Below are 27,996 nucleotides of genomic sequence, written 5' to 3' on the forward strand. Positions count from 1 at the left end.
AGCAAGCATCAGCAGGGATCCCTTCTATGACATGTTAGCCACCAGGAAGCGGAGGATAGCCAATAAGAAGTGAGGAGAACCTGACCACACCCACCCTATCATCAGACCAGCATGGACCTCCATCGGTCCAGGAGACAGGGAAGGGGGGGGCGGGGCTCACACACTCAGCCCAGGGACAGGAGACATCGCCACAGCAGACAAGGGGATCCAGATTTAGTGGGGATTTGACTTCGGATGCAACACGTCTACACTTCATCAGTATGGATAAAGGACAAGTCGGGAAGGGCACTTCACATTTTGGTTATCAGTTTATTTTCAGATGCATGTGTGAATGTACTGTATTGTGAAAAGGACAATGGTCTGAGCAGTATGTATGAGGCTGTGTGGGGCCTCCCCAATGTCCCCATACAGACGGCGCTTTCCCAAACCATCGAAGCAGGCTCGAAGAAACATGGACATCTTGGCTAGCTCCACATTGTCCTCTAGTGGGTGAATTGAGTATGATTTCAATGTCAGAAGAACCTCAAACTTTTAGGAATCAACGGGTCAGATTTTCACCTGCAAAACAACAGATACAAGTAGTGTACAATAAGAATGTGTTTTCTTTCCCTTTTTTAATTTTTTTTTTATAATGCCATACCCAGTTGTTGCCAGTTTATATTAGATATCACTATGGTCTATGTAAGGTCAAATGTGAATTCCTGCAGAGCTATAATATACTGTATTAATAATACATATTGTCAAGTTTGTGTGACAGTTATTCAAAGCTAGTTTGTATTGATTCAAAGTCCACTGCTGTATATTTGCTTTTCATATTTATTTTCTAATTACAAAAGTGTATTCCCCTTGACATTATATGTACTGTACATAGTTTGTTTCTGTAGCATGTAAAAGGTTATGGCTAGCCTACACCCGTTTGTTCACATTTCAAAGTTGAGCAATGAGCATTACAGATTACATACTGCAGTGGAAGAAACCCTCAACTCCAACTCCACAGAGCAAATGAAGAAAAACAACTTCTCATATTTCTAAAAGAAACAGATAAATGTAGCAGCCAAGCCAGCTGGTTTTTACATTGGAAGGTGTCAAGGTGAAAACGAATGGCTCTATTCACTCTGTATCGTAGAAGTCAGCGTTACAGCATGATTGCCAATACATTTCAATGTTCCCGCGTTAGCAGAGACTGCATTCACGGTAAACGCTGCATATATGACCTCAATTTCTAGTGTGCCGAGTGTAACACTTCAGCGAAAAAGTTTGAATAGATCAGGTTTGGATCTAAATCGCCCCGTTGTGAGACAGATGAGCTTTTACACAACTTTTGTAAAGTTCCAAGAGAATCTCAAAATGTTACAGCAGCCTTAATGTTATGAGAATTTTGAGTAAAAATACCAGATCTTCTCCTGTGTAACTGACTAGTCTGATACCTACCCAGCCATCTATTCTTTAGGTTATAGCTTCCACACGGTCTATTGTATGTGGACATTAGTACACAGGTCCTGTTTTGAACTCCCATTGTGTAACCTGGAAACAATATGAAAAATTACCTAACCACTGTTAGCCCTAAATCCAAAGTGTTTCAGTCTATCCAAGCAACCAATTAAACAATCACTCATATGCAATATTTTTTACCAAAAGTCAGACAAATTACTCCTTCCAATAAAATGGCAGAAACTTTTCACCATCTGTGTGTACATCCCCAATCAATCAACAGCATTCACTCAAAAAAAAACAATAATAATGACATTAAATGTATTAAGGCGTTTTATATACCTTGTACAATGTATAAATTTGACATGCTATTGTAGAACTAGAAATGTATTAACAACCATTTACATGTTTTGGTCTTTTTTAGGTAGAAAACAAAGCCATCCAAACAGACCAAAAGCAGATCATCATACCATTCTACTGACTTATGTCCATAGAACACAGTCTAAATTATGTTGTGGGAATTCTAAAACAAAAAAAAGAAATTCTACATTGGTATTCCTGATACAGGACTGTTTTAATGTATAAAAAAGTAACTGATAGTACAGTTCAAAATTAAATTCACAGTATTCTTTTGGATGCAAAAAAAAAAAAAAAAAACAGGTCCACAGCCATAAGATAACATGATGATTATTATGATTTTTAAATCCTTGAATGAGTTAAGGATAGAAATTATATCTCAGTGAAAGCAAGTGAAGAGAGGGATGCAGTGACATGTGACGTGTTGAGAGAAAGAATTGTAGGCTTAAGAGAATTTTAAAAAGTAATTGAAAGCAACAAAGAGCTGGCAATGTCCTTATGTCTATCAGAGTAGATGTGGTGGTAAGTGCACACGTAGTCACCACCGCCAGATCATTCTCTTCCACACGGTCCTCACTCCTCCATAACGTTTCCCTCCATTTTCTTTTCATCTTTTTTTTTTTTACCAACAACTCCAGCTATACAGATATGTGGATAATGGTGACAAACTTGCAGCCAACTGAAGTCATATCAAACAGGTCATCTCCTAGGCAACAACAATAGTCGTTCGATTATTTAACCAAGTGGTCAGTTCACTGAGGAGGAAAAAGTCTCATTTTAACAAATCCTGAGTCTTCCACTAAGCAGCAGTTGAGATGATCAAGCTCCAGGCTTCTTTTTTGTTTACAACGTGTATATATATATTAATTATTTTTCATAAATGTCCATTGAGTTACAAGTGTCTACTGAATGAATTAGAAAAAAAAAAAAAAAAAAAATCTGGTAGAATCTTTAAAACATTTGTGTGGTAAAAATACAGTATATTCCCAGTAATTCAGCACCACGTTCAAATATTCGGGATGACATTCCTGTTGCATTTCACTTTTCCATAAAGGTTGATTTTTACAGCATTCCAAGTCTGCAATGGGAGAGAGATGTGTTACGTTTGCATACAGACCCATTACAGTATCTGGACAATCAAGAAGATAAGAAAATGGCTACTGTTTCTACACATAAGCACACAGTCAAGCATAGAGATTCTCTGAGTAAGACCGACGTAAAAGTAAGACACTTACATTGTTCTGTTTCTCTGGTCAAACAGAGAAAATCTAATGTCATTCATTGTACAGTCCATTGGTAGAACATCCGTGGGAGTTTCCATTGGGTCGACTGAAGCCATTACCTACAAGAGAAAAAACATATTGCGGTCAAGATTATTGAACAGTTACAAACTGAAAAATACTAGTGGACCTGATATACCAAAACCATTGTATGGTTTCTAAAATCAGCTCATTTCTTACCTGTGTGCCCGTTGAGGTGGTGGTGCGATGCGTTGTGAGAGGTGGCTGTTGGCGATATATTGCGAGAGAAGAAGCGGTCTTTGTTGTCGTCGTCATCGGAGCGATGGTGTTTCTCGGGGTAGCTATTGTCAGAGCCATCATCGTCCTGGTAACGTCGCTTCCTGCTCGCCCTCTCCTCGTCACTGCTGCTCGCCCTGCGACTCTCCCGGGGGGCGTTGGGGTCACGGTGCCCCTCGGAACTCTGGGTAGAGCGGGACTTCTCGTCCTCCATGTCAGTGTCGTGCCTCCTCTTCTTCTTCTTCTTCTTGTGTTTGGAGGACCTGCTGCCATCGGCAGCCCTGTCAGAGGAATCCACATCAGAGGTCCTTGAAGAAAGAACACGCAGGTCAGGGTTAAAGTAACTGAATGAATTTCTCTGGCACCTTATCTATTACTGTGGACGTAATAAAATACACGTAGAAAAAAAATACGACTGCCTTACCCATTCTCTCGACGCCTAGCTTTGTCCTTGGACTTCTTCTTCTTGCTCTTCTTGTGTTTCTTGGCCCGACGCTCCTCAACGCTGTCCTCTCTCAGAGGATCGGGTCGTTTCTCCAGAGCTGGTCTGGCTGGGGAGAGGTCTGGGCTAGTGGGGGGCTGACTGGGTTTGGTGTTGGAGCTTAGTGGGGTGGGCAGGGGGGTCTCCTCCTGTGAAGGGTAGTAACCCCTCTTACCATCACCTCTGTCCTTACGTTCACCCCTCTCCCCCCTCCACCTGGAGCGTCCGTGAGGCTCCTCTCTGTGGGGGAGGCTGTGCTCCCTCCTGTCCCTCTCCCTGTTCTCTCTGGGTCTGTGGTAGTGGTGGTGGCAGCGGTCCCTGTCCCTGGGGTGGTAGGCGTTCCTCTCCCAGCGACGCTCTGACTCCCAGTGTCTGTCCCGGCTGGCCGAGCGATCACGGTACGACCGGTGGTGTTCTCGGTCTCGGTGGTGTTCTCGATCTCTGTGGTCCCGCCGGTGTCGATAGCGGTCTGAGTCACGGTCCCAGTTGCGTTCACGGCTCATGTCACGGTGGTACCCATTCCTTTCTCCGTCTTTATCCCGGTCAGAAGAGTACAGCCGGTCTCCATCCTTATCGCGGTCCGAAGAATATAGTCGGTCTCTCCCCTTATCCCGATCAGAAGAATACATCCGGTCTCTTCCCTCTCTGGAGCTGGGCTTGCCGTCCAGCCGTCCATCCAGCCCTGCTGCTGGGCTGTTCTCAGTCTCCCTGACGTCCTCCCCAGATCTGCTGTGTGGTGCGCCGAGGCCTTCTGTGGTCCCCAGGCCTGGTCCAGAGAGGGGCTGGGAGAAGGCTGGAGAGACTAGGGTTCTGAGGGAGTGGGGGGTGGGCTGGAGGGGTAAGGCCCCAGGGTTGGAGGTGGAGCTGGATTCCCTCATGGTGTCAGTAGGTGGCTTAGTGCCAACATCGGCCAATGAGGATGGCGGGTTAGCAGTGGTTGATGGTGGGTGGTGAGGGAGGGGGTCAGAGTGAGTTGTTGTCCTTTTCTCTGGGGTTGGGGAGAGGTGGCTATCTCTGTCGGCACTGTGGAGGCTCTGAGACGGGCTGTCCTGGCTGGGGATGGCACTATACACCTCTTTGCTGTAGAAAAATACATCAATTACTGTACATCAAAATGATCATGAGAGAATCTGATAAAACAAAATAGGTAAAACAATCTATTGCTGCGTGCACACAGGTTATTGCTGTATGGTACATCTCACGTAGTCTTCACAATCCATGCACCGCATCACAACAAAAAGTATCATGCTACACATTGCACGGCAAACCAACGCATGTGGCACACTGCACGCAGTGCCACGCACCACAACCTAGTCCGGCAGAGGAGTCGCAGCCTCACAATCAAATAAACAGACTTCTGCCGGAACAGTTTGATGCAACCGGTGTACACGAGGCGATACACTCACCTTGGGCCACTGTGGTGAGACTCCACCCCATTAGAAATGTTGGGACCCAACCCAGGAGACAGTACATGACCGTTGACCTGTACAACAACAACACAGATAATACACAGCTGCTTGTGTGTGTGAAGATTCTGAAAATGTAATGTGATGTGTGGATTCAAGTAAAGTATTTAAATATGTGTGTGTGTCTCGACTGAAGTACCTTCTCCGGGTGTTTGATGCCATTAACTTTGTGGTGTCCATTCTGATGTCCGATCTGGCTGAGTTTGGAGGAGCCATTTGTCCCAGACCCGTTATGGTGCATGGTGGCCTGGCCGTTAATGATGCCGTTGGGCTTGAGGGCCAGCACTTTGGGGACGGGCCCTCCCTTCCTCCCGTTAACGTGAGGCTTGGTTGTGCCCTTCTCCAGACCGCTGCCTCCCTCCTGGTCAGACTCCTCCGATGACTCCTGGCTATACGGCACCAGGAATGAGGCTCCATGACCGTTTCCGTTAACGGAGGGTGTACCGTTTATGCAAGGAGCCCGCGGCGCGGACATGTCTGAGGTAGTCTGTGACGAAGAACAGGAGGACGGCTGGGCGTAAGAGGATGATGAGGGGCGGATCTGTTTGCCCTGACCGATGAAGAAGGAGAGCTTCTGGCGCTTGGCAGTGTCAGGGATACCTGTAGGACAGCTTAGAGAATGAGAGGAAGAGGAAGAAGAAGAAGAGGAGAGCAGGCCATAGCTAGTCTTGCCCATGCTGCTGCTCCCACTGCTGGGCTTAGAGCCAGAGGGGAAGTCCCTTAGGGAGCCGTTCCCATTGTGAAAGGTGTTCTGGGGGGAAAAAAGACAGTTATTACACGTTGCTTTTGAACAGAAGATTCTGCAGAGGCTAGTGTGTGTTGAGGCTGTACCTTGGCCATGTGTGGGGGCAGCTGTGGTCCTATGAAGCAAGTGTTGGTGTGTCGTGGCCCAATGTTGACCCGGGGTGTGAGGATGGGGCGGGGGGACGACTGTCCAGGGGGCTGACTCATGTGGTTGCAGTCCCCTCCGTTCTTCAGATCAGGTGACCTGGTGGCAAGAACAGGCAGCACCCATCACAGATGAGAAACAACCACTAAAAGGGAAATCCTGCACAGGACTATTGCATCGTCAAACAGACTTCATTTTAGAAACACACGTAATGCTTCAACGCTCAGATATATTTTTCATCATTCAAACAAAAGGTGAATGGGAGCTAGCTACTCACCTGATATAGAAGAGGACGTACGCCTGCTGGTTGAGGACTGATCTGATGTCACTGACTGATACAGAGGAGTCATTCATCTGGTGCCACTGGCCGTTGCTAGCCTGAGAGAAAGTGGGGGGAGAAGGAGAGAAATTATAGACATGCATCCCACAAACATACAGTACGTCACACGGACACCATAGTAACCATAACCCCCTGTAGAAGACATATGTAATCAAATACATCAGGCTGACATAGAAGTCGTAAAAGGCTTATTCGCTTGGAGGTTGTAAGCAGTCTCTCTCATTGATTGATTGGAGTGTGTTTAGGAGCAGTCTTAACAGTGGTTTTGCGTCCATGTTGGGGCTTACCTTGACGTAGCAGTAGTAGTGTCCAGCGTGGCAACTGAAGCCAGAGTGCACCAGGACAGCGTAGAGCACATAGACCTGGGGCTCCCCGTGGGACTGAGACATGAAGGGACGCAGGTCCAGGCACTCAGGATACCTCACGTCCTAGGGGAGAGAGAGCAAGGCCATGTGAGATGATATCTCCCCAATTAAAGATTTCAGTAAAAATGTGACCGGTAAAACAGTTCTTAAAAGAAGTGGTCCATGTTAATGTTTCTGTTACTAATAACGTACTCTGAACTTACCTTAGCGATCTTGCCCCCGTTGTAGTTGGCGAAGCGCTTCAGTGAGATGGTGAGCACATTGGAGCTGCGGTGGATGGTGAATCTCTTAGAGGCTGGAACCATCTTCTTACACCTGCACACACAGTTGGAACAGTTATAAAAACCAATGAAACTAAAAACGCAGTTCACAAGGTTGCAATAACACTGGTTTAGGCAGCACTATGCGGAGACTAACAATAAATGAATACAGATATACTCACTTAGTGCATTTGTAGGCATTCTCTCCATCTAGCTGCTCAGGCTTAACAAACTGCTCCAGTGCTTTGGTGATACTGGGAGCAGTCTGAAAGGTAACATGGGTGACACGTGTCAATAATGTATTCTTAGAAAGAGGTTTGACAGGTTTCCTCACTGTACACCATGAAAAAGGTACTTCACTGTTACCTTGATTTCCAAAGCGACATCCAAATAAGGGTCAAACGTGTCAGAGACTGCTTTGCAGTTTAAACATTTTACTGTAAAAAGACAGCGTAGACAATTATTAGATAATATCGTACCTATTAACAACTATGACAGTCATCTAATTATAATTGCCTCTTCAAAAAGTTCTAATGGTGTCCCGCAGCACACACAGAGAAAGTATATCAATACAATATATTTTATAAAGTTTCTTTACAGATACCTGGTCTAATACCGCAAAGAGCAAGCAATGCTTGTATCTGCATCATATATATCACATACACAAAGTCCCAGTCAAAAGTTTGGACACAACTACTCATTCAAGGGTTTTTCTTTATTTTTACTATTTCATACATTGTAGAATAATAATGAAGACATCAAAACTATGAAATAACACATATAGAATCATGTAGTAACCAAAAAAAAAGTGTTAAACAAATCAAAAAATATTTTATATTTGACTTCTGAGGCTGGTTACGAAAATTAACTTGTCCTCTGCAGCAGAGGTAACTGGGTCTTCCTTTTGTGTGGCGGACCTCATGAGAGCCAGTTTCATCATAATGATTGATGGTGTTTGTGATTTCACTTGAAGAAACTTAAACATTTCTTGAAATGTTCCACATTGACTGACCTTCATGTCTTAAAGTAATGATGGACTGTAGTTTCTCTTTTCTTATTTAAGCTGTTCTTGCCATAATATGGACTTGGTATTTTACCAAATAGGGCCATCTTCTGTATACAACCCCTACCTTGTCACAACATAACTGATTGGCTCAAACACATTAAGGAAAGAAATTCCACAAATTAACAAGGCACACCTGTTAATTGAAATGCATTCCAGGTGACTACCTCATGAAGCTTGTTGAGAGAATGCCAATAGTGTGCAAAGCTATCATCAAGGTAAAGGGTGGCAACTTTGAAGAATCTCAAGTATAAAATACATTTGGACTTTTTTGGTTACTTCATGATTTCATGTGTTATTTCATAGTTTTGATGTCTTCACTATTATTCTACAATGTAGAAAAGAGTAAAAATAAAGAAAAATACTTGAATGAGTAGGTGTCCAAACGTTTGACTGGTACCATTTATATATATTTTTTTTCAAGCTAGCACTAATAAGCCTACCTCTGGACCTTAGATACCCTCCAAAGACTTGATGGATGAAACTGGTTGCCTGTGTTTGCCTGTCCAATCTGTTGAAAAAGGAAACGTCAAACCATTAAAGATGCCAATCAGCGACTCCCAATAGCTTCAAGGGAAATTGCTGGCTATGTGTACACACAGGATCATTTAAATCAAGATAGCCTTCATTTAATTTCTCATTGGGACACACCGTCCTAGCCCTTTGAGGAGGAAGACAGCAGAAGAAATAGAGCAAAAGTAATTCCAGAGAGTAGAGGCAACCTGATGGAGGGCAGAATAGCTCTCCACTCTACATAGGAGGAAGGCATTCTAAAGACAGTTAAGGGTCCCTAGTGTATAGAAGATGGTCACTGAAACATGATTTATTAATCATGTCTCACTCTGTGCTGTAAGTGAAATGTGAATGTGGGTCAGATGAGATGTGAGTTTCAGTGTAACACCTACTTGCTTCCGGGCAGGCAGGACTTTTGCATAGCATCCACTGTGTACCGCAGGAACTCATGGGCGTCCTCTTGGCTACCAAAACGGAAATGCTTTGCAATCCCTGCACAGGTGTGACAGAGGTATAGACAGGTGAAGAAGCAACATAATAAATTAGACTTTGACACTGTCAGTTTTCCCTCCAAAAATTACAGAATCAACTCTATATTTTCAGGAGGAAAACTAATTTTGCTGACCAGGTTTCCCAGAATTATACACCTGTGATGCAGTCTCAACTCTCCTTCCATTTTTGTATGGAAAACAATTTTTGCTGACAGGTTGGTTAGCTGTAATGGCTTTCAACACGTTTGCACAAAGACTAATTCCTATCCACATTGTGCGAAAGTCTTTCCCCCTCTGATTCCAAAGTAAATACTACTCACGTTTGAGCTCATTGAGGACTCCGATCGGCTTGATGACGTTCCCAGAGTTGGCAAAGACCTGGGTGATGTGATTCTGCATGGTGCACATCATACAGAATCCAGGCTCATGACCTGAACATCAACACAGAGGCGGTCAATCGGGTAAATAGGCATTAAAGGTTTAATGCAGCCAGTATCTTACTGTGTTTTCAATTAAAATGGTTCAAAAAAAGAAAGTGTTTTAGCAAAAAGCGATTTCTCAAGCAAGATTTTTGCTAGGTCTGTCTGGGAGTGGTCTTAGTGCGTAGGGGAAACTGAAAACTAGCTGTTATTGGCAGAGCGGTTTAGAACTCTTTCTTATTGGTCTTTTAACTAATTTACCACCTGGTTATGTCACTAGGCAGGTCAAAAGTACATCAAATTTCAGGCAGTCTTTTCAAACAGAGCATTATCGTAATTTCACAGTATTATTCCAAGTACATAGTGTGGAAATGTATATAAAACACAGGAAAAACTTGACTGCACTGGGCCTTTAGGCAAAGAATCAACATACACTTTGATCGATTTGAAGCCGCTCTTCTTTGTCTAAATATTACTTATGTTTCTCTTTCTAACCTTCGCCTGCATTGCATTATGAAAATGTAATATAAACAAAAGAGCCCCTGGTTCTATTATCTACATACACGTTTTAGAGTGCTCCCGGGACAGCATGTAGTTACTGAGGGGAGCAGTGTAGGTGAGACACTGCAGAGCCGAGTTGAGGAAGCAGGTATTGCCCAGGTTCTGGAGACCTGATCCAATGCGGTTGACCTGGTTCCACTTTAGGCTGAGCCGCTCGGCCGGGAACAGCACCTTCTGGGGCAAGGCGATGCCGTCCCCACTGGTCAGCACCACTGCGGAGGGGAAAGGGAAACCAACGGTAAAATACATATTACAAATGTCTTCCAGATTGCACAACTGTGTGAAAGCAGCCTCAAATCACAGATGTCTTATTTTCTTGTTGCAATAATGAAATACAGCATTGCCTGGTAGATAAATCAGTGGGAATACATTTTTTTTTACTGCTTCCAACTTGAAGGCACTTTCAAATTGACAATCAATTTATTTGAATTGAAAGCTAGGCATATTTGATGGGTGGGTGGGGACAGCAGAAATATGCTGTGTTTCTGGTTTACTGACATAACATGTGGTGCCATAGGATCTATTGTTCAGGGTACATCAGGCTATTTACACCCCTCAAAACCGCAATATGGTTACATAACTGGGCCAGTATAATAGAAACATGTAGGGGAACCGGTTAAGGCAGTCACTTATGAGAAGAGATCTGGGAAACCACTACTCAACTCAGCACTCCCTGTTTGGAATATAGTCTTGAAAGATTTCATTCATTACAATCGGGCATGAATTACATTTTTCAAGACTATTTTCCAATGAATTACGGTCCTTTCCTTCTGTAATTTTATGCATTTGGAGCCCTGCAACCAAAGATACTGGGCAATACCACAGTAATGGAATTACGCTTTGACTGTTTTTTTTTACTTTAAAATGTATGCCAAACCACAAACATTGATTTGAAAGTTTAACAAATGTACAGCTATGAATATAACTACTGTTCACTGAAGGAGGGAACGAGGTATAAAATAGTATGGAGAGTCAACGGCCAATCACATTCACCTGAAAAAAAGAAGAAACCACATTCAACAAGCCAATGAATGCCAAGCACACCCTCGGAAGCCCTGCCGTCCTGGCTATAATACTAGGACTTGCAATCAGTTCCACTCCTATGCCTGACGGCATAGGGCCAACATATGTTATACCTCGGTCCCTCCTTCAGGGAACAGTAGTTATTTTCACAACTGTATATTCCCTTTCAGTCGGTCACTCAGTATAACATACTATGGGGACTTAGAATCACACCCCAAGCCTGCTCAGAGGGTACCAAAAACTAGGAGGCCCTCAGCAGCCCAAGCACACACAAGTTCCACAGGCACCAAAAAGGGTTTACAGAAGACAACCCTTTCCCCTAATACTTATCTGAGAAGCCTGAACTGTCAGAGAGCCTCATGAGGCCTGAACTGTCGAGTCTCATATCGGTAACCAAAACCTGCTGTAATTTGGCTATGGATACTGACACGCTGCCACTGCAGCTCAAGTCCATAGACCAAAAAAGGTTCCAAGAACAATACTTACTGTGCAAGCCTGAAAATGTCAGAACGCATACAAGTAACCGCAAGTACAAAACAGAACACCTGTCGTGACTTTGTAAAAGAGCACACACGCACTGCATAGCATTGACTATAGTCAATGAACCAGGGCAAGCAGAGGCTAAAACCTTTCACTCGCGCGCTGCCAAGGCTCAAACCCACAGGAAACTGTGGTAACCTTGCTGATGCGCGCTTTATGCACTGCTGCACCCCAAGTTCCAAACCCACAGGGAATTGTGGTAACTCAGATAAATGCACAACCTGTACGCTGCCACACTGGGAACAGTTACATCCAAGCAATAAAACCTCAAAACAGAACACCAACTCGCTGCAGCACAGATATCGCCAATCATCATGCCCCTGAACAATGCCCAAGAAGCCACCACACCACTGGTGGAGTGGGCACGCACACTGCTAGGCAACCCTTTCCCTTCGCTGTAAAGACACTGCAAAGAAAGCGACCTAGTGAAACAGGCAAAAAGCTGGTCACATCCAAGTGTACAAAACATTAAGGACACCTGTACTTTCCACAACAGACTGACCAGGTCCCTAAAGGCTACGATCCCTTATTGATGTAGCTTGTTAAACCAATTTCGTGGTGTCCAATTGTTGTAGTAGCTACTATCTTGTCTCATCGCTACAACTCCCGTACGGGCTTGGGAGAGACGAAGGTTGAAAGTCATGCGTCCTCCGATACACAACCCAACCTAGGTGCACTGCTTCTTAACACAGCGCGCATCCAACCCGGAAGCCAGCCGCACCAATGTGTCAGAGGAAACACCTGGCAACCTTGGTTAGCGCGCACTGACAAGGACATCCCTACCGACCAAGCCCTCCCTAACCCGGACGACGCTAGGCCAATTGTGCGTCGCCCCACGGACCTTCCGGTCGCGGCCGGTTACAACAGAGCCTGGGCGCGAACCCAGAGTCTCTGATGGCACAGCTGGCGCTGCAGTACAACGCCCTTAACCACTGCGCCAGATGCTCTTATCCAGTGCGACTCACAGGCGCAATTAGGGTTGTGTGCCTTGCTCAAGGGCACATCGACATTTTTCACCTAGTTGGCTCGATGAGTCGAACCAGCGACCTGGCCCAACGCTCTTCACCGCTAGGCTTCCACTTCAAATCAGTGCAGATAAAGGGGAAGAGACAGGTTAACCTCACTAGGGTAGGGGGCAGCATTCGGAATTTTGGATGAAACGTGTGTCCATATTAACCCGCCTTAGGCCCAGAAGATAGGATATGCATATAATTAGTAGATTTGGATAGAAAACACTAAAGTCTCCAAAACTGTTAAAATAATGTCCGAGTATAACAGAACTGATATGGCAGGCGAAAACCTGAGGAATATCCAACCAGGAAGTACTATTATTTGGAAAGGTTGTTTTTCTATTGAAAGCCTATCCACCATACAAAGACTTAGGTCCCAGTTCACAAGCTCTGTCTTCTTCTACATGTGGCCAGTGGAAATTTCCAGACATCAGCCATGCGCCTGATCGGGAACTCACCTTTCTTGTTTCTCTTTTTCTATTGACAAAGCTTTTGTCCGGTTTAAATATTATTTATGACAAAAACAACCGAACAACCGTAAGGTTGGCATGTTTCTAACCTTTATTGTACTTTTTGTCTGGACTTAGTGCACATGCCTTGAGCATTCGGATTACTGGACAAAAACACGCAAACAAAAAGGAGGCTTTTTGTCATAAAGAGGGACATTATCGAACATGTATTGTGTAACATGAAGTCCTATGAGTGCCATCTGATGAAGATCAAAGGTTAGTGATTCATTTAATCGCTATTTCTGACTTGTGAACCCTCTCCTTGGCTGGAAAATGGCTGTATGGTTTTCTGTGACTTGGTGCTGACCTAACAAGGTGTGCTTTCACAGTAAAGCCTTTTTGAAATCGGACACTGGTTGGATTTACAAGAAGTTGATCTTCAAAATTTTAATTATTGGATTTGTGTTTTGAATTTGGCACCCTGCAATTTCACTGGCTGTTGTCGAGGTGGTACTCTTATACCAGATAGGTTTAAAAAAGATTTTTAAGCCTCGAGACAACGATTGTGTATGTGTGCCATTCAGAGGGTAATTAGGCAGGACAAAATATTTAAATGCCTTTGAAAGGGATATGGTAGTACGTGCCAGGTGCACCGGTTTGTGTCAAGAACTTCAACGCTGCTGGGTTTTTCATGCTCAACAGTTTTCCCGTGTGTATCAAGAATGGTCCACCACCCAAAAGACACAAAGCCAACTTGACAACTATAGATATATTGGAGTCAAGATGGGCCAGCATGCCTATGGATCGCATTCGACACCGTGTAGAATCAATGCCCCAATGAATAGAGGATGTTCTGAGGGTAAAGGGGGGGATGCGACTCAATTAGAGGCCGACCGATTACTGGAGGACCAAAAAAGCCGATACCGATTAAATCGGCCGATTTTTTTTTTTTTTTATTAAAACAACTATTTGTAATAAAGACAATTACAACAATACTGAATGAACACTTATTTTACCTTAGTATAATACATCAATAAAATCAATTTAGCCTCAAATAAACAATGAAACATGTTCAATTTGGTTTAAATAATGCAAAAACAAAGTGTTGGAGAAGTAAAAGTGCAATATGTGCTATGTAAGAAAGCTGAAGTTCCTTGCTCAGAACATGAGAACATATGAAAGCTGGTGGTTCCTTTTAACATGAGTCTTCAATATTCCCAGGTAAGAAGTTTTCGGTTGTAGTTATTATAGGATTATAGGACTATTTCATTAACCTTTGACTATATGATGTTCTTATAGGCACTTTAGTATTGCCAGTGTAACAGTATAGCTTCCGTCCCTCTCCTCGCTCCTCCCTGGGCTCAAACCAGGAACACAACGACAAAAGCCACCCTCAAAGCAGCGTTACCCATTCAGAGCAAGGGAAACAACCACCCCAAGACTCAGAGCGAGTGGCGTTTGAAACGCTATTAGCGCGCGCGAACTAGCCAGCCATTTCACTTCGGTTACACCAGCCTCATCTCGGGAGTTGACAGGCTTGAAGTCATAAACAGCGCAATGCTTGACGCACATGAAGAACTGCTGGCAGAAAAGCACGAAAGTGCTGTTTGAATGAATGCTTACACACCTGCTTCTGCCTACCACCGCGCAGTCAGATACAATTATCTAAGTATGCTCAGTCAGATTATACGCAACGCAGGACACGCTAGATAATATCTAGTAATATCAACCATGTGTAGTTAACTAGTGATTATGATTGTTTTTTTAAGATAAATTTAATGCTAGCTAGCAACTTACCTTGACTTACTGCATTCGCGTAACAGGCAGTCTCCTTGTGGAGTGCAACGGTCGTTATTGCGTTGGACTAGTTAACTGTAAGGTTGCAAGATTGAATCCCCCGAGCTGACACGGTGAAAATCTGTCGTTCTGCCCCTGAACAAGGCAGTTAATCCACCGTTCCTAGGCCGTCATTGAAAATAAGAATGTGTTCTTAACTGATGTGCCTAGTTAAAAAGATATTTTTTAAGAGGCAAAATCGGTGTCCAAAAATACAGATTTCCGGTTATGAAAACTTGAAAATAGGCCCTAATTAAAATCGGCCACTCCGATTAGTCGGCCGACCTCTAAACTCAATATTAGGAAGGTATTCCTAATGTTTTGTACATGTGCATAAAGCGCGCACTGGATACAGGCCATGCAACCTCTGCAAACACTAAAACAGCTTTCCCAGTTTGACAGATGCCATTCCGACGGGAGAAATCAATAGGCGGATATCCCAGCCAATCACAAAACTGGTGGGTAAGTATTACTGTGAAACACTAGCATCTCACTAATAGTGGAATATATATATATATATATATATATATCACTAATAGTGGAATATATATATATATATCACTAATAGTGGAATATATATATATATCACTAATAGTGGAATATATATATATATATATATATATATGACATTTTCTGAAATTACAATGCAACAATTAAAAAAAAATATATTGTGTAGCACCTTTAAAGATGTAATTCTGTTTCCAAAAACCCACAAAGCAATATTTCTTAAACTTACAGAAGGTAAACAATTTCAATTACTAAATACAATTGTTGACATTAGTTTGTCAACATTGTGTTTGGATGGATTTATGATAGAAAACATCTACCAGAAAAACTAAGACCCCTTTTCCATCTGTTTATCCAGAAATCAAAGCCTTTACTTATGCCTAATTTTTAAGGTGGAAAATGGTTGAAAGATGCAGCAATGCCTTCATTTCCCCAAAAATATAGACTTGGTCTTCATTTGACACCCAATTTGATATGCTGCTATGAACTTCACATTGGTGCTCATGCGTCCGACGCCCCATCCCTATCTGTTAGCGTCTAAAGACTTCAGAATTGAGCACATCAACCCTCCTCACCTTGCTCCTTGGGCCTGTCTGCGGTGATGACAGCACTGCTGCTGTAGACAGTGGCTCCAGGGGTTGGGCCCATGCAGCCCCCGATCTTCACCCTGGGGGTGTCGGAGGATGAGGGACCCCCCGCCCCCCAGCTGGAGCACCCGCCGTCCATCCCGTTCCCGTCGCCGCCGGGGAAGGTCAGCGATCCGGAGCGCTTGCACCCGACTGACTCGTGGTCAGATTTCTCTGAAGATCTGTCAACTATGGTCATTGTTCATTGCTGTTAGACAAAAACAAATAAATACAGAGGAAGTTAGATAATGCTGTTTCTTTAGATACTACAGCTAACCTATGCTTAGTTGGGAGAACTGTGAACGGAGTTGTCTGTGACAAAAATTGGTCTTGAAGACTAGCTCTGTGGCTAGAGGATGAAAGACCTTTACAGAAACAGACCCTAAACCACCCAAAAGCATCCTATTTCAAACTCACATTATTTCCTGACAATCTAATGGTTCAGTACTACCATCCTACTTGAAGATGCAGATTGTGCAGAATTCACTGCACTATACGGAATTGTATGTTGTCGTATTCTAAGAACCTGCACAGCAACAGCAGATTGTCTGTAATATCATCATGTCACAATGTGACTAACAGGTTTCCAGTGCCTAAATAAATCAACTGATATTGTTAGATATGCCGGGTAGGATTTCAGTGCGTAGGTAGCACCAATCACACAGAGCATCTAACAGGATTGACCCACTAAATTACCAGCAGGTGGTCTGTCTGGTGGTGTAAATGGGTCATAAGTCATGTAGACAACACCACGGCCGTGGGATATAAAAGCAAAAGTAGCCTCTGAGGGAAAAGGAGGAGTTCTGCAGACAGTGGAGTAGCCCCAAAGGCATGCTCTGCTTATGGTTTGCATTGAATTTACATGTGACACAGAGCTCCCTTTAAAGTCAGATTTTAGTGATACGTTTACTGACTGCAAGTTTGTTGTAATATTTTATTACAACAAAGTTAACTGCATTTACTCCAGGGACTAGGGCGAAATCCCAAATGGACTCCTATGCTCCAGTGGAGATCTGAGAACATTTGACAAGTGCAAACAATATTGAAATAGCTCCACCTTGTCCTGATAGGTTAGGTGGAAGTTTCATCATATTGCAACTAATTAGAACCTTTACAACTACCACAAGTGTATAGGGTGTAGGGACTCAGCGTTTGAGTTGCATCTGGGACATACTGGTATAGCTAGTAGATACATTGACACACAAAACTTTACTAAAATTACACAAAATTATATCACTACAAGTCAGTAGTAGTGATTGATTATGTTATTAGCTAGCTAAAACTGAAGTCAAATGAACAACATTGTAGATAGTAGTAATGACATACAGGAACAATCACCAAAATGAAACCAGAGACTATAGAGGAAGCTCGGCTTCCCACTCCCTCATTTTTTCTGGTTAGTCAATGAACTAACCAGACCCGGCTGCTATCGCAATGGCACAATATCTTTGGTATTGGTGCCTATGGGAGAGCCACCCCATAAGCAGACCAGAACTGTTATAATTTTTTTCAATTGTAAACGGCCCGAGTAAGACAATTTATCCACCATCTTAACCTGAAATCAGAAGGGTCCTTGCTATCTGAGATCCTTAAGTGACGTCAGCTGGATGTCCTCATTGACGTGGAAATGTAAAAATGTTATGGTAAGGGTTATGGTAAGACATTCAGACACTAACTACCTTCATTGCCTATTGACGATAGCAAAACACACCCGGTCAGAAGATACTAAGAGCCCCAATGCTTACTCAACATGCAGCGCTTAGCTTGCGGTATGGTTTTGGAAGCATAAAGGAACACATCTTTCATATCCGCAAGAAATCGTAAAAAGGATAAATCACTATACACCTTGATATGGTTCCCACACTGCCATGTTACAGCGCTTGTTTTAATGAAAACAGAAGGAAGACAGTCGATTGCCTGAGCTAATTAGATATGCCTCTGAACACCTGTGTGTAAACAGAGACAATTTGCCTCTAAACAGAACATGTAATTGCCAAGGCAGCAGCTACTATTCCTGGGGTGCATACACATTAAGGCACAAAAATAACTACAAATGAAACAAAATAATATATCATTACAGCACAAAATGTGTAATACCACCATACAACAATTTTAAAATGTGTGCGTGTGTGTATAGAGTGCTAGATTAAGTGTCTCTCTTCAGTGTGCGTTGTTCCATAAGGTGTAGTTTGTTGTTTTGTTAATTCGATTTTACTGCTTGCATGAGTTACTTGATGTGGAATAGAGTTACATGTAGTTATCATGGCTCTGTGTAGTACTGTGCGTTTCCCGGAGTGTGTTCTGGAATTGGAAACTGTGAAGAGACCCCTGGTGGCATGTCTTGTGGGTTATACATGGGTAGCCATCGGACCTGTGTGCTAGTCGTTTGAACAGACAGCTCGGTGCTGTCAACATTTCAATACCTCTCACAAAAGACAAATAGTGATGAAGTCACTCCTCTACTTTAAGCCAAGAGAGATTGACATGCATGTCATTGATGTTAACTCTGTGTACATTAACCATACAGAAATGGTTTGTCGAGTTTAGTATGGAAGAACTTGACTGTTCTGCACAGAGCCCTGACCAAAACCACATCGAACACCTTTGGGATGTATTGGAACAATGACTGTGAGCCATGCCTAATTGCCCAACATCAGTGCCCGACCTCACTAATGCTTGTGGCTGAATGGAAGCAAGTCCCCACAGCAATGTTCCAACATCTAGTGGAAAACTGTTATAGTAACAGAGGGGGGCATCCAACGCCATATTAATGGCCATGATTTTAGAATGAGATGTTTGATGAACAGGTGTTCACATACTTTTGGTCATGTAGTGTATATAATGTTGAGTCACCAGCATAAATAGATACCCAGGCTTTACGCAGTGCCAGATCATTCGAGAATAAAAAAATATATAAAAAAACTTCTTATGGCTGCAATCCCGGGAGCGATATGACAACAACCAGTGAAAGTACAGGGCACCAAATTCAGAAGAACAGAAATCTCATAATTAAAATTCCTCAAACATACATGTATCATATCTTTTTCAAGGTAGTCTTGTTGTTAATCCCACCACAGTGTCCGATTTCAAATAGGATTTACGGGGAAAGCACCACAAACGATTATGTTAGGTCACCAACAACTCACAGAAACACACAGCCAATTTTTCCAGCCAAAGAGAGAGAGAAAAAAAAGCACAGAGAGAGATAAAATTAATCACTAACCTTTGATAATCTTCATCAGATGACAATCATAGGACTTAATGTTACACAATACATGTATGTTGTGTTTGAAAAAGTTCATATTTAAAAAATCTGAGTTTACATTGGTGCGTTACATTCACTAGTTCCAAAAACATCCAGTGATTTTGCATAGCCACATCGATTCAACAGAAATACTCATCATAAATGTAGATGATAATACAAGTTATACACATGGAACTATAGATATACCTCTCCTTAATGCAACCGCTGTGTCAGATTTTTTTTTTAAACGACGGAAAAATAAAACCATGCAATAACCTGAGACGGCGCTCAGAATAAGTCACATAGCGCCACGTTGGAGTCAACTGGAATTGGCTTTGGGGATGACCAGTTTAATATACCTGCTGGAGCGCGTGCTACAGGTGGGTGCTGCTTTGGTGACCAGTGAGCTGAGATAAGGCGGGGCTTTACCTAGCAAAGACTTAGATGACCTGGAGCCATGAGAGTCTGGAAGGAGAGTTGGAAGGAGAGTTTACAGTCTTACCAGACACCTAGGTATTTGTAGTTGTCCACATATTCTAAGTCAGAACCGTCCAGAATAGTGATGCTAGCATGCATTTAGTTTTACTGCATTTAAGAGCAGTTGGAAGCCATGGAAGGAGAGTTGTATGGCATTGAAGCTTGCCTGGAGGGTTGTTAACACAGTGTCCAAAGAAGGGCCAGAAGTATACAGAATGGTGTCGTCTGCGTAGAGTTGGATCAGAGAATCACCAGCAGCAAAAGCGACATCATTGATGTATACAGAGAAAAGAGTCTGCCTGAGAATTGATCCCTGTGGCACCCCATAGAGAATGCCAGAGGTCCAGACAACAGGCCCTCCGATTTGACACACTGAACTCTGTCTGAGAAGTAGTTGGTGAACCAGGCAATGCAGTCATTTGAGAAATTAAGGCTGTTGAGTCTGCCAATAAGAATGTGGTGATTGACAGAGTCGAAAGCCTTGGCCATGTCGATGAATACAGCTGCACAGTATTGTTTTTTATCAATGGCAGTTATGATAACTTTTAGGACCTTGAGTGTGGCTGAGGTGCACCCATGACCAGCTCTGAAACCAGATTGCATAGCGGAGAAAGTACGGTGGATTCGAAATGGTCAGTGATGTTTAACTTGGCTTTCGAAGACCCTAGAAAAGGCAGGGTAGGATAGATATAGGTCTGTAACAGTTTGGGTCTAGAGTGTCTCCCCCTTTGAAGAAGGGTCTTTGGAGATCTCAGACGATATGAAAGAGGTTGAACAGGCTAGTAATAGGGGTTGCAACAATAATTTTAGAAAGAGAGGGTCCAGATTAGAGGTTGACTTATTAATCGGAATAGCCGATTAATTAGGGCCGAATTTCAAGTTTTCATAACAATCGGAAATTGGTAATTTTGGACACCGAATTTTGCCGATTTTCTTATCTTTTTTTTTTTTTACACATTTATTTAATCTTTATTTAACTAGGCAAGTCAGTTAAGAACACATGATTATTTTCAATGATGGCCTAGGAACTGTGGGTTAAATGCCTTGTTCAGGGGGAGAACAACAGATTTTTACCTTGTCAGGTCAGGGATTCAATCTTGCAACCTTACGGTTAACTAGTCCAATGCTCTAACCACCTGCCTCACGAGGAGCCGGCCTGTTACGCGAATGCAGTAAGAAGCCAGGGTAAGTTGCTAGCTAGCATTAAACTTAATCAATCACAAGTTATAACTACACATGGTTGATGATATCACTAGTTTATCTAGCGTGTCCTGCGTTGCATATAATCGATGCAGTGCTCATTCGTGAAAAAGGACTGTCGTTGCTCCAACGTGTACCTAACCATAAACATCAATGCCTTTCTTAAAATCAATACACAGAAGTATATATTTTTAACCCTGCATATTTAGCTAAAATAAATCCAGGTTAGCAGGCAATATTAACCAGGTGAAATTGCGTCACTTCTCTTGCGTTCATTGCATGCAGAGTCAGGATATACGCAACATTTTGGGCCGCCTGGCTCATTGCGATCTAATTTGCCAGAATTTTAAGTAATTATGACATAACATTGAAGGTTGTGCAATGTAACAGGAATATGTAGACTGATAGATGCCACTCGTTAGATAAAATACGTAACGGTCCCGTATTTCACTGAAAGAATAAACGTCTTGTTTTCGAGATGAGTTTCCAGATTCTACCATATTAATGACCTACGGCTCGCATTTCTGTGTGTAATTATGTTATAATTAAGTCTAGGACTTCATAGAGCAGTCTGAGTGATGATAGGCACCAGCAGGCTCATAAGCATTCATTCAAACAGAACTTTCGTGCATTTTGCCAGCAGCTCTGCTGTTTATGACTTCAAGCCTATCAACTCCTGAGATTAGGCTGGTGTAAAGATGTGATGTGAAATGGCTAGCTAGTTAGCGGGGTGCGCACTAATAGCGTTTCAAACGCCACTCGCTGAGACTTGGAGTAGTTGTTCCCCTTGCTCTGCATGGGTAACGCTGCTTCGAGGGTGGCTGTTGTTGTTGTGTTCCTGGTTCGAGCCCAGTTAGGAGCAAGGAGAGTTAAGGAAGCTATACTGTTACACTGGCAATACTAAAGTGCCTATAAGAACATTCAATAGTCAAAGGTATATGAAATACAAATGGTATAGGGAGAAATAGTCCTATAATTCCTATTATAACTACAACCCAAAACTTCTTACCTGGGAATATTGGAGACTCATGTTAAAAGGAACCCCCAGCTTTCATATGTTCTCAGCAAGGAACTTCAGCTTTCTTACATAGCACATATTGCACTTTTACTTTCTTCTCCAACACTTTGTTTTTGCATTATTTAAACCAAATTGAACATGTTTCATTATTTATTTGAGGCTAAAATGATTTTATTGATGTATTGTTTTGTCATTATTACAAATACATTTTTTTTTTTTTTTAATCGGTATGGGCTTCTTTTTTTTTGTTTTAGGCTGTAGTTATTATAGGAATTATGACTCGTCAACTATTTCTCTCCATACCATTTGTATTTCATATACCTTTGACTATTGGATGTTCTAATAGGCACTTTAGTATTGCCAGCCTAATCTCGGGAGTTGATAAACTTGAAGTCATAAACCACGCTGTGAAGCAAGCATTGCTAAGAGTAGTGGGTCATATGATTGAGTGTAGTCTGGCCCAGGAGTGGGAAGGTGAACGGAAAGGCTCTGGAGCAACGAACCGCCCTTGCTGTCTCTGCCTGGCCAGTTCCCCTCTTTCCACTGGGATTCTCTGCCTCTAACCCTATTACAGGGGCTGAGTCACTGGCTTACTGGGGCTCTCTCATGCCGTCCCTGCAGGGGGTGCGTCACCTGAGTGGGTTGATTCACTGTTGTGGTCATCCTGTTCGGGTTGGCCCCCCCCCCACCCCCCCCCTTGGGGTGTGCAGTGGCGGAGATCTTTGTGGGCTATACTCAGCCTTGTCTCAGGATGGTAAGTTGGTGGTTGAAGATATCCCTCTAGTGGTGTGGGGGCTGTGCTTTGGCAAAGTGGGTGGGGTTATATCCTTCCTATTTGGCCCTGTCCGGGGGTGTCCTCGGATGGGGCCACAGTGTCTCCTGACCCCTCCTGTCTCAGCCTCCAGTATTTATGCTGCAGTAGTTTGTGTCGGGGGGCTAGGGTCAGTTTGTTATATCTGGAGTACTTCTCCTGTCCTATTCGGTGTCCTGTGTGAATCTAAGTGTGCATTCTCTAATTCTCTCCCTCGGAGGACCTGAGCCCTAGGACCATGCCCCAGGACTACCTGACATGATGACTCCTTGCTGTCCCCAGTCCACCTGGCCATGCTGCTGCTCCAGTTTCAACTGTTCTGCCTTACTATTATTTGACCATGCTGGTCATTTATGAACATTTGAACATCTTGGCCATGTTCTGTTATAATCTCCACCCGGCACAGCCAGAAGAGGATTGGCCACCCCACATATGCTCTCTCTAATTATCTCTTTCTTTCTCTCTCTCGGAGGACCTGAGCCCCAGGACGACCTGATATGATGACTCCTTGCTGTCCCCAGTCCACCTGACTGTGCTGCTGCTCCAGTTTCAACTGTTCTGCCTTGTTATTATTCGACCATGCTGGTCATTTATGAACATTTGAACATCTTGGCCATGTTCTGTTATAATCTCCACCCGGCACAGCCAGAAGAGGACTGGCCACCCCACATAGCCTGGTTCCTCTCTAGGTTTCTTCCTAGGTTTTGGCCTTTCTAGGGAGTTTTTCCTAGCCACCGTGCTTCTACACCTGCATTGCTTGCTGTTTGGGGTTTTAGGCTGGGTTTCTGTACAGCACTTTGAGATATCAGCTGATGTACGAAGGGCTATATAAATAAAATTGGATTTGATTTGATTTAAGAGCTCCTGGCAAATGCAGTAAAGTTTGAATGAATGCTTACGAGCCTGCTGATGCCTACCACCGCTCAGTCGGACTGCTCCATAAAACCATAGACTTAATTATAAACACAACAGAAATACAAGCCGTTGGTCATTAATATGGTAAAATCCAGAAACTATAATTTCGAAAACAGAAATGTTTATTCTTTCACTAAAATACGGAACTGTTCCGTATTTTATCTAACGGGCGGCAACCTTAAGAAAGGCATTGATGTTTATGGTTAGGTACATTCATGCAGCGATTGTCCTTTTTTCCACAAATGACTTTTTTTTTTTTCAATCATCCCCCGTTTGGCGAAGTAGGCTGTGATTTGATGATAAATTAACAGGCACCACATGTATTATATGCAACACAGGACAAGCTAGTTAACCTAGAAATATCAACAACCATGTGTAGTTAACTAGTGATGGTTAAGATTGTTTTTTTATAAGATAAGATTAATGCTGGCTAGCAACTTACCGTGGCTCCTTGCTGCACTCGCGTAACAGGTGGTCAAGCCTGCCACGCAGTTCCTCGTGGAATGCAATGAAATCGGGCATTCAAAAATGTCGATTAAAGATTATAAAAACTTGAAATCGTCCCCAATTAAAAATTGTCCAAGCAGATTAATCGGTCGACCTCTAATGTGTAGATTCAGAGTCTGTTGGCATGTCATGCCAAAGTTTGCTAATCCTGCCAATGAAAAAATCATTAAAGTAGTTGGCAATATCAATGGGTTTTGTGATGAATGAGCCATCTGATTCAATGACGGATGGAGCAGAGTTCACCATTTTACATAAAATTTCATTTAAGGAACTCCAAAAATATCATTCTTTCTAGATTGTATTTTTGTATGTTTAGTTTAACCTGTTACTCCTACCCCCTACTTTTTTGAACATTCTGTTAAAAATCGCGCAACATTTCAGCGCCCTGCTGCTCATGCCAGGAATATAGTATATGCATATGATTAGTATGTGTGGATAGAAAACACTTAGACGTTTATAAAACTGGTTAAATCACAGCTGTGACTATAACAGAACGTGTGTTTCATCGAAAAGCGCAGGAAAATCTGATCACTGAAAATGGAAAAATATATCCATCCGCCACATCAACCCATTGTTAAAGGCGAACCACATTAAAATGGGGCTGAGGTTGCAATACCTACAGCTTCCACACGATGTCAACAGTCTTGTCATTTGCCTAGGCTTTGTTTCTTGGTCAAACGAAGAAGAGACAAGCCATTTGTTCAGGTCTCCGACCGGATATTTTGGTTGAGATTTACCCGGACATTATTTCCAGACGTACCCCATATAGAATATACGTCGCCTCGTGATCAATTTGATCGCTTATTAACGTGTACTAATACCTAAAGTTGCATTACAAAAGTATTTCGAAGTGTTTTGTGAAAGTTCATCGTCAACTTTTTTTAATTAAAAAAAAAATGACGTTACGTTATTAGACGCTATTTTTTTTCGTTTATCACAGTCTTCATAGATCGATATCTAGGCTATATATGGACCGATTTAATAGAAAAAAAGACCCAATAGTGATTATGGGACATCTAGGAGTGCCAACAAAGAAGATGGTCAAAGGTAATGAATGTTTTATATTTTATTTGTGCGGTTTGTGTAGTGACGACTATGCTAATTTTTTTGTTTTACGTCCCCTGCGGGTCTTTTGGGGTGTTACATGCTATCAGATAATAGCTTCTCATGCTTTCGCCGAAAAGCATTTTAAAAATATGACTTGTTGCCTGGATTCACAACGAGTGTAGCTTTAATTCAATACCCTGCATGTGTATTTTAATGAACGTTTAAGTTTTAACTAGTACTATTAGCATTTAGCGTAGCGCATTTGCATTTCCAGATGTCTAGATGGGACGCCTGCGTGGCAAGAGGTTAATCACGACTTCTCAATATACAGTACACGTTTGCCAGTCATCTGTGCAGCCAGACTTATTTGCAATTCCTTTTGCATCGACCCCCTCTCAACCATAAATTTTTTTCAATTCCTCATCAATCCACGGGGAATTAACAATTTTTTGTCATTTTCATAATGGGTGCTTGCTTATTAGTAACTGGAATAAGCAATTTCTTAAATATGTCTAGTGATTTTATTCCTGTGCTATTTGTAAATACCCCGGTAGGGTTGACTGATAACCTAAACCAGGTTGAAGGCACTGCGTACAGTTTGAAGATTTTTCTTGAGTGAACTAGGCAGGTAGCCTAGCGGTTAGAGCTTTGGGACAGCAAACGAAAGGTTGCTGGATCAAATCCCCGAGCTGACAAGGTAAGAATCTGTAGTTCTGCCTTGAGCAAGGCAGTTGACCCACAAGGCAGCCCCCCCCCCGCACCTCTCTGATTCAGAGGGGTTGAGTAAAATGTGGAAGACACATTTATGGGTTTGATTACAGGTTCAAAATGGCCAGAAACAAATACATTTTTTTTCTGAAACAGTCTATTCTCGTTCTGAGAAATGAAGGCTATTCCATGCGAGAAGTTGCCAAGAAATTGAAGATCTCATACAACGCTGTGTACTACTCCCTTCACAGAAAAACGCAAACGGTCTCTAACCAGAATAGAAAGAGGAGTGGGAGGCCCCCGGTGCACAACTGAGCAAGAGGACAAGTACATTAGAGTGTCTAGTTTGAGAAACCGACACCTCAACTGGCAGCTTAAATAAATAGTACCCGCAAAATACCAGTCTCAACGTCAACAGTGATGCACACACCTGGTGTTCCAGGTCTAAATCAGTTCCTGATTAGAGGGCAACAACTGAAAAGCTTCGAGGTCCAGAGTTCTGTTTGAGGGGTGTCGAGAATAATTGTACTATTTAAACATGAAATATTTTCTGCTGAAACTTGTGTACAAAACCAAAAGTAAAGAGGCAAAAACGAAACTCAAGGGAAGCATAGAAATAGTGCAAAGAAACGATCGAACCGCTTCAATGAGAATGACAGAGCTATTACTAACACTTCTTTGTAAATTTGGTGGAGTAGACTCAAAAGTTATATAATGCAGCTTTACGGTTATTAAGGTTTGGAGTACATCCCAAGGATCCCACTAACGTCAACCAAATCAGAAGAGCGGAGACTTAGCTAGCCAATTAGCTAATACATTGGCTTTCTCTGGAGGTTCCTATGATTCAACCAGCATTTCAAGCATCACCATCCGCACAGCCAGCTGCCTGTGCAAGAAGCTAACTAACATTACCACATAGAAAGCTAATAGCTAGCTAAAATAGTACTACCAATTAGAGACGCAATTTCCCCAGATTATTAAAATCACACAAACACATTTACATCGATTAAGCACTTAAATAAAAGTAGTATTCGTTGGATTTAAGTGGCTGTTTCAAACAAATAATGTTACCTAGCTAACCAGCCATTAATGGCATTACTTTTTACACACGCACGTTTACGACAACTGTTCCCTCCCACCTCTGCCTGGCAGTCTGGCTGGTTGAGGCTTTAACGAGATAGGCCTCTAAACACGCAATTCAAAAGGAGATCAGAAAATAATTTCAAACTTACTTACCGTGTTTTTGTAAACAAGTGTTCGGAAAGTAAACAATGTATTTCTTATTAACAAGCAAAGACTGTCTAAATCGGAGGTGTGAGTGCATGGTAACCACAAACGCCATGGTAACGGTGAAACGTAGTTAATACTGCCGAGACATGCTACGGCGATGAGCATTGTGCTAGTGGCTAGTTACAATGCTAGCTAGCTGGCCTTTTCAGTTGTAAAACAATAAATGTGGTGTTTATATACGGTTCCGTGATTAACCTGGAGACAAGAACCCCGAAACACGTTAGCCTTCCCAGGTTTATCTAAACGGAAAATATGGCTAGCAATGTAGCTGCTAGGCTAACTACATTCTAAAAGGAGGGGCTCGAGATTTAAAATTCACTGGTGGTTGAACGCTTGCCTCCGACATGACACTCAGTGAGCCGCCCGGTGTAAGCCAACTACAGCAAAACCCAATAGGTTAAATTGTTTAGAATTCATCGAATATATAACTAAAATGTTCAGTATTTAATACAACAGAAATACCCTTACCTGTATTTTTTCACAAATGTATTATTCGTGTAGGTCCATTTCTTATTTCAAGCGGGGTAGTCCGTCGGTGAACAATGACGTAGCTATTTTCCCCACGGGCAAATCCGGGTACTACCGAAGAAAGGCAACTCTTGATTCGCTTAGGCTCCGCGTGGAACGTGTTCATA

General features: G+C 42.6%; 2 protein-coding genes across 3 annotated transcripts in view; one reads left to right on the plus strand and one right to left on the minus strand.

Annotated features, from left to right (window-relative positions):
- LOC118402929 (cytohesin-3-like) overlaps positions 1–1,684 on the plus strand; it is a 39,638-nt gene extending 37,954 nt beyond the window's left edge. The window contains exon 13 of the mRNA XM_035801300.2: positions 1–1,684. Coding sequence (XP_035657193.1) covers positions 1–73 — 73 coding nt within the window. The 3' untranslated portion in view covers positions 74–1,684.
- On the minus strand, positions 803–27,989 carry LOC118402928 (ubiquitin carboxyl-terminal hydrolase 42-like). Of its 2 annotated transcripts, none has more exons than XM_035801298.2 (18): positions 27,830–27,989; positions 16,094–16,352; positions 10,156–10,365; positions 9,494–9,604; positions 9,075–9,174; positions 8,613–8,680; positions 7,473–7,543; positions 7,289–7,371; positions 7,050–7,161; positions 6,769–6,909; positions 6,419–6,519; positions 6,084–6,240; positions 5,392–6,003; positions 5,193–5,269; positions 3,730–4,866; positions 3,249–3,613; positions 3,024–3,130; positions 803–2,866 (listed from the first exon to the last, which is right to left on the minus strand). In XM_035801298.2, exons 2-17 carry the CDS (start codon positions 16,341–16,343, stop codon positions 3,063–3,065), a joined length of 3,663 nt encoding a protein of 1,220 aa, XP_035657191.1. In that variant the 5' UTR covers positions 16,344–16,352; positions 27,830–27,989; the 3' UTR covers positions 803–2,866; positions 3,024–3,062. The 2 variants fall into 2 exon arrangements, with proteins under 2 accessions (XP_035657191.1, XP_035657192.1); XM_035801299.2 differs by lacking the exon at positions 27,830–27,989 and adding an exon at positions 27,308–27,666.
- Between the last annotated feature and the right edge of the window lie 7 nt (positions 27,990–27,996).

Source organism: Oncorhynchus keta, chromosome 24, assembly GCF_023373465.1.
Source record: "Oncorhynchus keta strain PuntledgeMale-10-30-2019 chromosome 24, Oket_V2, whole genome shotgun sequence".
Taxonomy (NCBI): Eukaryota; Metazoa; Chordata; class Actinopteri; order Salmoniformes; family Salmonidae; genus Oncorhynchus; species Oncorhynchus keta.